Below are 9,376 nucleotides of genomic sequence, written 5' to 3' on the forward strand. Positions count from 1 at the left end.
GTTGGGTACTATGTTGTAGGTGGAGACTGCTCATTCATTCCTAGCTGCCCAGAACCGAAATAACCACACAGAAATTATATTAATTAAAATACTGATTGGCCTGTTCGCTCAGGCTTCTTATTAACTAATTCTTACATCTTAAATTAGCCCATTCCTATTATTTTACCACCAGGCTCATGGTTTACTGGTAAGGTTCTGGGATGTCTGCCTCCTTTGGTAGCTACATGGCCTCTCCTTGATTCTGCGCTCTCTCTCTCTCTCTCTCTCTCTCTCTCTCTCTCTCTCTCTCTCTCTCTCCCCATCTCTGAATTTTCCACCTGGCTTTATTCTGTTAAGCCTTTGGCCTTAAATAAAGCAGCTTCTTTATTAATCAACGACAATAAAACATAGTCACAGCATACAGAGGGGAATCCCACACCAGGTGATAGTGGTGGTGAGTCAAGGAGTTTCAATCCCTTTTTGGTACTAGGAAGAACACTTGGTGACATTGCTTTCAAAAGGGAAGGCCTCTACTCAGTTGAAGCACACAGATATCCCTATTGTGAAACATTAGAAGTCATATATGTTTATTAGCCTTGAAAGGTCCTAAAGTACAAGCACCAGGGCTTGATTTCTGAAATGAGACGGTTGGTCCTACACTCAGTTTCTACCTTTTCTTATGAGTAGAAAATCAAGATCCCAAACAAGGCATGATCTCTAAGTTGGAAAAAGAAGAAGAGCCATCACTGGGAGAGGCGAAAACAACCAGCCCACATAGTGTGAGCAAAATAGCACAACCCAAGAAATCAGGAGCCAATGAAAGTAAGTTTAGTTTCTTGGTGCTAAGTTTGGAATTCTTCAAAGAATAACTTGTAAATTTTTATTAGGGCTGGGGAGACAGCTCAACATAGAGAGTGCTTCTTCACTGTGCAAGGGCCTAGATTAAAACCCCAATTTGAAAAAAAAAACTTTTTTCTTAAAAGTCCCAGATTTTCTTCTGTTAAGCAGGAAATAGGAGAAAAAGAATTCAAATTACAAATATTTTTTACTTGGAGATTCTAATATCTCCTATTTCTGTGAACTTGTCCACATGAGAGGCTCATGACAAGCTCTTGTTTTTTTGGAGAAGAAAAAAATGGGTGAGTAGAACCACTTAATTCCTAAAACCACTGCGTGGATGTGGTAGCTATCCATTTCAGGTAGAATGGTCAGAGCAAGCCCTGTGGTTCAGTGGGGGAGGCATGCCACTGGGAAGGTCGGGGGCATGACCGTCACTTTCTGGCTGATTCCCTTCACTTAGCTCCTAGCCCTGTCCATGTGCCCATTGCTTAGCTGTCAGAAGACTCCACCTGGGCTCTCAACCTCATTCCTGTTTACCATATTTAGAAAAGAGTCCTCTTCTGCCCTCTACCCACTCACCAATTCCCTAATGTATGACATTTTCTTCTGATGAATTTGGACATTCTTAGGTTCTTCTGCATCTCGGAATGATGCCCCTGCTCCTAATGGTTTTTTTTTCCTTCCTTTCACTACAGAGCTTCCTCTACCCATGTTCCATAAGACATCATCACGTCCATTTGTCCCTAATCCCTGTGATGACTTGAATGAGTTGTTCCCCATTGTCTTGGGCTTTTGAATGCTTGGTTCCCAGTTGGTGGCACTGTTTGGGGAGGCTTAGGAGGTGTGAACTGTTTCCTGCTTCCTGCTCCATGCCTGTCCCTTGCTTCCATATCTCCCTGCCATGACAGACTCTTATCTGTGATAGCAATAGGAAAGTAGTTAATATGATTAATATAGCCAACCTGCTTACCCTCTAATGCACATGTTAATAACTTTGATTAACCTTAAATTATTGCCCTTTCTTTAATGAGCAAGTTTACTCACCAGCTTCCCTGTCTTTGCCGATGGTTCCTTCAGGTCCCAGCTTCCTTGTCTTTGCCGATGGTTCCTTCAGGTTCTGTCTCTTTATGTTCTGTTCCTCTGTTGCCCACTTTCCAACAGGCACCCATTATGTAAATACAAGCTCATTTTCTACGTTGGCATCTTCTAAGGCCTCTGTCATACCTTCTTATTGAAACTGCTTGTGGGGAAGTCTTTCCTTAGGAGTCAGATATGGAATTTCATCCGCATTAGTTAGAGGCTCCTTTCACCTTCCCTGTTTTTGTCCTCAATTTTAACCCTTGGTTTCATGATCCTCTTATCAGGTCCCATTTGTTTTCTCTTACTTGTCACTAGCATTACACAAATTAGGCTTGTCTTATCCCTGAGTTCAGTTCTCAGGAGGATTCAATGAGTCTAGTTTTTAAATCATCTTATTTGTTACCGATAAACATTACATATTTCTGGTACTAGTGAGCTCTATGCCTAAGTTTCTGAAGTTACATTTGATTTCTCTTAAAATTAATGTTCTGTTGCTTTCTCAAATTAAGAGAATGATTTTCCCAGGTGGTAGTAGTGCATACCTTTAATTTCAGTACTTAGGAGCAGAGGCAGGCAGATCTATATGAGAATAGGCCGTCTGTAAAGTGAGGTCCAGGTCATCCAGGGCTACACAGAGAAACCTTGTCTTGAAAAACCAAAATAAAAAGGAAAGAGAAAAGAAAAGAAGGAAGGAATAAGGAAGAAAGAAAGGAAGGGAAGGAGAAAGAAGGAGAGAAAGAAAGAAAGGGAAGGAAGGAGGGAGGGAGGGAAGGAAGGAAAAAAACTGATCTCAGCCTTAATGAATTATTCTATCATACTGAAATCTGTCCAGGTTTGATCTTATTACATACCACAACTCTAACTTGCATTCTCTTCATATTAATTTTTCTTTTCGTGCTTTCTTTCTTTTGGGGGAGTGGATATCAGTGTGGTCACTCAATACAGCACTATAAGAGTGTGCTATGGGCCTGGAGAGATGGCTCCATTTGTAAAGTGCGAGCCACACAAGCAGAAACACTGGAGTTCAGATCCTCAACCCTCATGTAAAAAGCTGCTCCTGGCAGTGCACACCTGGAATCCAGCACCAAGGAGGTGGAGACAGAAGCCTTGGGATTCGCTGGCCAGCATGTCTAGCCAATTGGTGAACTGAGTTCAGTGAGAGACCTTGCTGCAAATAAATAAGTAAATAAATAAATAAAATGAAGAAAATAATCCAGGAATTGCATGATATCAAACTGGCTTCCACACGCATGGGCATACATATCTGTGTACACATATACAAGTGAACATGTATACACACAGGCAGTTTGTTTTAATGTTACATGTCAAGTGGATAGGTGTAAGTCTTGATCACTTTCTTTCAAGAAGGAAGTTTGTCCCTGTCTTCCCCATCATCACTGGGTATCAGAAGACTTGGCTTGGCATGGTGCCTGGAAGATCCTGTTTATCTTCTTATCCCAGGATGCTGAACCTCTTAAGCGTCCCTGGATGAAAAACAGCCATCATTCAACTTCTCTGGGCTCCCTACTACATCTGACTCCTTCCAAACCTGCATCTGCCTCCATCTCTGTCTGCCTGTCTGTCTCTTCAGATGGGTTTCTATTATGTAGCCCTGGCTGGCCTGGAACTCACAGAGATCCACCTGCCTCTGTCTCATGAGTGATGGGATTTAAGATGTATGTCACATACCCCACCAGAAAACAAATGTCTTAAAATTTAAAATCCATAAAAATGAGAATTTCAGCCCTTGTTCCAGATACCATATTTTCTCCATGTAAAATCCCTTTATCACTCTTAATGTGTTTTTCTCTTTAAATGTTTAAAATTCTTATTTCTGATGGTTTCCCTACTCCATTTCTATGTAGAGAATCAGTGTGTGGGGAAGCCTTGTGCAGAAGGCAAGTAGTCTTAGGGAAGAGGAACAATGTTTTACGATTTCGGTAAATGTAATTATGAAATATGCAGGAGAAAGATGTGAGCAAGTACTGAGACCTATATACATACACTTAATATATCTGATGATTTGGCAGTTAGAATGACAGGAACTAGAGGTATGTACTTGAAAGTAAACTTGAAAAACAGGTGGGTGTGCACTGTAAACCCAAATGGCATAAAGTATTTCCCAAGCTAATTACTAGGAATCTCATGGCCTTGTAAAGGCATCAGGGAACTGAGAGGAGCTATGGAGCTTTTGTTTAGTAAGATGTCCTTGCTCCATTGCTCATGGATGGGAGCAGTGGACACCCTCTCCTGCTTACTGTCTCAGTCATCCATTAGTTCCTTGGGTCTCCTTGGCAGACATATTCTCTGTTTTAGTTTATTTTAGCTGGCCTTAGTAAATAGAGGGATTTATTGAAGAGACTTGGGTATATCTCTCATAACTTAAAGGCGGAGACTTTAGCCAGACTCCACCAGGAGCAAGAATTGGCAACTTGGAGGTCACAGGAATTGAAATTATGCACACTGTATTCTTGAGGACAAATAGTCCTACATTTCTACTTCTTTCTGTGTGTGTATGCTTCATTCTTTGTGTTGAAAGCTCTTTATTACATAGGAGAATCGTGCCTTTCACAGTACTTGGATCATGTCATCTTAATCACAAGGGAGAGACTGGTAATGTCTTGCTATGTAGCCCAGGCTGATCCCAAACTTATGAAAACCCTTCTGTTTCAGTCTCCCAAGTACTGGGATTAACAGGCACATGCCACCTTCCCTGGCATAATCACGAAGTCTTAACTTGATGCATTTCTTGTTCAGATCTCCTTATGTCTATTCGCCTTCTATCCCAACCGTCAAGATTCTCTTTCTAAGCAGCCAAAGCTTTCCCTAACGACTCCTCTTAGTTTTCTTTCCCCTGACATTCCTACCGCTCTCTCCCCTCAGGCGAATAGAGACAGTCATCCTAAATGAGTTCTTTCACATGGGCACATTAGGCTTGAACAAGTATCCAACCCCAACCAGGGCATCTCTTTATGAATCTTATAAAGAACTTCAGTGGGAGTGTAAAAACTTACAAGAATGTCTTATTAAATTCTCTTTTAGAAGTCCAACAAGATGATGATCACATAGAGGAAAAGCAGAAATCTCGAGGCAAGCTCATTGAGGAAGCTACACTCAAGAAGAAAAATTCAACTAGTAAGAAAAGCAGCGCATGTGCTTTGTTGGAGAAAAAAAAAGTCATTACAAAACATATTCCTTCAAAAAAAAAGCTTCCGAAATCCGATTCACATGGAAAGAGCTTAAAGCAGAATTTAGATTTACCTGACCAGATTAAAAACACCACAAAAAAGAAATCGGATACAGCTAAAGAACACATGAAATCATTCAGCCACACCATAGCTGATACAGCAAAAGATAAAATTCCAGCCAGAGAGAAATGTGAGAAAATTCTCAACAAAAAGTCACCTGGTAAAGGTGACAGAAATCACACTGGCAAGAGATGTGAGAAAGTGTGCCATCGTAGCTCATCTCACAGTAAAGAAGACAAGATCCGGACTGGAGAGAGATGTGAGAAAGTGTGCCATCATAGCTCATCTCACAGTAAAGAAGACAAGCTCCGGACTGGAGAGAGACAGAAATCATCTAGCTGTAGTTCACCTACCAAGTCTGAGAAAGCTACAGCTTCTGGGAAGCCTTATAAATGCAATCACTGTGGGAAGGTCCTCAGCCATAAACAAGGACTCATTGACCATCAGAGAACTCACACCGGGGAGAAACCATATGAATGTAATGAGTGTGGGATAGCTTTCAGCCAGAAGTCCCACCTGGTTGTACATCAGAGAACTCACACTGGAGAAAAACCATATGAATGTGTTCAGTGTGGCAAAGCTCATGGTCATAAACATGCCCTCACTGACCATCTAAGAGTTCATACTGGAGAAAAGCCCTATGAATGTAATCAATGCGGAAAAACCTTTAGACACAGCTCCAACCTTATGCAGCATGTAAGGTCGCACACAGGTGAGAAGCCTTATGAGTGTAAGGAATGTGGCAAATCCTTTAGATATAATTCATCTCTTACTGAACATGTGAGAACACACACAGGTGAAATACCATATGAATGTAATGAATGTGGCAAAGCTTTTAAGTATAGCTCATCCCTGACTAAACACATGCGAATCCATACTGGCGAGAGACCATTTGAATGTAAGGAGTGTGGGAAAGCTTTTAGCAAAAAGTCCCACCTGGTTATACATCAGAGAACTCATACAAAGGAGAAACCTTACAAATGTGGCGAGTGTGGGAAGGCCTTTGGACATAGTTCATCCCTAACTTACCATCTGCGAACTCATACAGGCGATTGCCCCTTTGAATGTAATCAGTGTGGTAAAGCCTTTAAGCAAATTGAAGGCCTTACTCAACACCAGAGAGTCCATACTGGTGAGAAACCCTATGAATGTCCCGAGTGCGGGAAAGCCTTTAGTCAAAAGTCACATCTCATCGTGCACCAGAGAACTCACACAGGGGAGAAGCCCTTTGAGTGCTATGAGTGTGGGAAAGCATTCAGTGCAAAATCCCAGCTTGTTATACATCAGCGATCCCACACGGGAGAGAAACCCTATGAATGTGGTGAGTGTGGGAAAGCCTTTAAACAGAACGCTTCTCTTACCAAACATATGAAAAGTCACTCAGAAGAGCAATCTAATGAGGAAAATTAATGTAGGAAATCTGACGACTGACTAGTTTGCTCTCGTTCAATGTTAAAAGATGGTCTCAACTTGATGTAGGTTAGAAAATCTTTTTTAAGGACATTATTCCTTGTTATACATGAGAGAATTTGAATATGGATCTTTACATAATAGCAATGGATTAATAATAAAATTTAAAATTGATCCTAAACCTATACAGAAAATACTGTATTTTTACACTCGTTATAAATTATCTCCATATTAGAGCAAAATATGAATCTTAAAAAATGTGAATAAGATTTGGGGAGATAACTTAATCAGTAAAATTATTCCTGAGCAAGTATGAGGACCTGAATTCCACCCTTAGGATCCCTGTGCTTGCAATCTCAGAACTGGGAAAGTTGAGACAGGAGAGTCCCTGAAACTACCTGACCAGACAGACTAGCCAAATTTGCAAGCCGTATGTCACAGGGAGGAAATCTGCTTTAAAACAAGATACAGTTATCCTGAGGAAAATGCATTTGACATTTGGCCTGCACATACACACTCACACATATGACCACAAACACAAAATTATGAAAATATTATTATAGTAACAAATGACCAGTAAAATATGCCAAGAATTCATGAGCTATTAGGCTGTTGTGTACTGAAGCACGGCAATTAGTATTTAATCTGTATTTATGCTTTTGCATACTTACTGCCTTGTGTAAAATAAAAGTGTGGTTATCCCCTCTGGTATGATCTAGGTTTCTTTGCTAATGTCTATGTTGGCTCTGAATCAGTAGAAAACTTACTAGGTTTTTTTTTGAAGTAGCATCTCACTGTGTAGTCCTAGCTAGCCTAGAAATTGCTATGTAGGCCAAACTGGCTTCAAACTAACAGAGATGTGCTTGTCTCTGCCTCCCAAGTGCTGGGATTAAAGGCTTGAATAGAAAATTTTGTGGGGTTTTGTCTAGATGTTGTTAATGAGGGGTTGAGGAAAAGCTGGAAAATGCCGGTAGAGAATGATGCTCAAGTTATGTTGTTTAGCACAGACAGTGGATACAGTATATTCTCACTGTGGACAAAGAGAGTGTGTTTGCCTGTCTTTTCCTGCCTCTTTGTGTACAAATGTAATTATACTCATATATTTGTATATGAATAGACTTGTTTTTTTAATCTAGAAGAAACTTTAGTGGTTACCATTGAACACAGAAGTACAGGATTGAGGTCTGACATTTTTATCGTGTACATGTGTTATATTCAAATATATATTAAAATACTTTTATATGCACAAATAACACAGTTAAAAAATACGGCTCAGTCCATTCCACAGTGTTGTTTGACAAAGTAACATAAGGTTTCTATGCTCATTTATGAACAGTGAATTTGTGGTATATGGCACTAAACCTTGCTATTGAATTCACACAAAGATTGTCCTTTTGAACACAGGTTTTGTTAACATAATGATTCACAACTGTAACAGTATTTTACTTCCCTTTTTTGCTGTTAAACTGAAGAATAATTCTGGGTACAGATGAATGAACCATCATTCCATTTTATTCCATATTCAGAGTGTTCATTAACAAATGTCTTAGTCAAGGATTTCAGCTGTATTGCAACAAATGTCTCCATACCTTGTTCTTGCCCACTGAGCAGATATTGTTGATGGATCACTCACTCTGCTTCTCTCAGAGTCTGTTTCAGAATGTCAAGCATGCATTCCAGAAGGTTCTGCCTGTCAGTTTGACTTTGTTCAAGAGACCTGTCTGCCATTTCATGCTTTACAAGCTGGTGTTAACTGCTGTGATCAAACACCATGACTAAAAGCAACTTGTTGAGAAAGGGGTTTATTTCATCTTGCAGCTTCTAGTCCGTTCTCCATGGAAGCCAGGGCAGGAACTGAAGGCAGAGGCCATGGAGGAGTACTGCTCGCTGGCACGCTTCTCATGGCTTGCTCAGCCTGTACTTTTGTACATAAGGTGACAGCCGAGGGCTGCACCTACCACAGCGAACTGGGCACTGTCTCATGCACCGTCAATCAAGGAAAAGCAGCACAGCTTTTCTCATGGGCATTTTCTCAAGTGATATTTCCTCATATACTCACAATCTTAGCACATAGGAAGCTGATTCAAGAAGATCACAACTTTGAAGCAAGCTTACCAAATACAGGCCCCATCTTGCTCCTTAAACCCCAAGAAAACATTTGGTTTTGTGTTACCTTTTATATTTTCACAGCATAGTCACTAACGCCTATCTCAAGAGAGCCATGGCCCAGTCACTAGAACTTTTCTAGTTTGATTCGGTTCTCAGTAAATGTTTTATGTGCATCATGGTCTAGCATAATAATAGGTCCTAAACAAAAAGGGATCAGATGCTCTCTGCACAGGCTTCATTCTTGTTCCCGCCTTCCTGACTTCATTTCAGAGAACAATAAAGTATAAATATAGACAAAGCAAAGTGTGTGTGTGTGCACATGTACATGTTTGTGTTGGAAGATTACCTTATGATTATTGGGCTCCCATTTTCAAATAACTGCTTCACTCTTGGGTGGAGAAAGTGCAGTGCGAGATCTACTAGCACCGGTTAATTTCTCACCAAATGGAAGTCTGGCGCTGTGCACAGAGCTAGAAAGAGCTTCATCTTTTAGGATAAAACAGTTGTCAGTTATGGATCTGTTTACCTTTCATGCCTTTTGAAGAACCTGTAATAGTGTCATACTTAAGATAATCAGAAGTTTAGGGTTATCTGAACAGTTATCTCTGTTAAGGAGATGTTAGTACTTAAAATTATATGTAGTAAAACTTATCATTGGTGAATGAAAAAAAATGTCTAAAAGAACTAGATGTCAGGACTGAGGGGTGTCT

At 40.4% G+C, this 9,376-nt stretch overlaps 1 protein-coding gene across 2 annotated transcripts; it reads left to right on the plus strand.

The window, feature by feature from the left end:
* The first annotated feature begins 389 nt into the window (after positions 1-389).
* Positions 390-8,960, plus strand: Zfp37 (ZFP37 zinc finger protein). 2 transcript variants are annotated; one of them, XM_026782014.1, is made up of 3 exons: positions 390-801; positions 4,942-5,387; positions 5,454-8,960. In XM_026782014.1, exons 1-3 carry the CDS (start codon positions 690-692, stop codon positions 6,555-6,557), a joined length of 1,662 nt encoding a protein of 553 aa, XP_026637815.1. In that variant the 5' UTR covers positions 390-689; the 3' UTR covers positions 6,558-8,960. The 2 variants fall into 2 exon arrangements, with proteins under 2 accessions (XP_026637815.1, XP_013203682.1); XM_013348228.2 differs by having other exon boundaries at positions 4,942-8,960.
* The last annotated feature ends 416 nt before the right edge of the window (positions 8,961-9,376 follow it).

The sequence above is a fragment of the Microtus ochrogaster genome, chromosome 10, assembly GCF_000317375.1.
Source record: "Microtus ochrogaster isolate Prairie Vole_2 chromosome 10, MicOch1.0, whole genome shotgun sequence".
Lineage (NCBI taxonomy): Eukaryota > Metazoa > Chordata > Mammalia > Rodentia > Cricetidae > Microtus > Microtus ochrogaster.

What these genes read in the sequence shown, in the direction of transcription:
- Zfp37 (XM_013348228.2), top strand. Translation starts at nt 690, where the DNA reads ATGATCTCTAAGTTGGAAAAAGAAGAAGAGCCATCACTGGGAGAGGCG. An exon ending in GAAATCAGGAGCCAATGAAA is followed by an intron (nt 802 to 4,941) that starts GTAAGTTTAGTT and finishes ATTCTCTTTTAG; the next exon opens with AAGTCCAACAAGATGATGAT.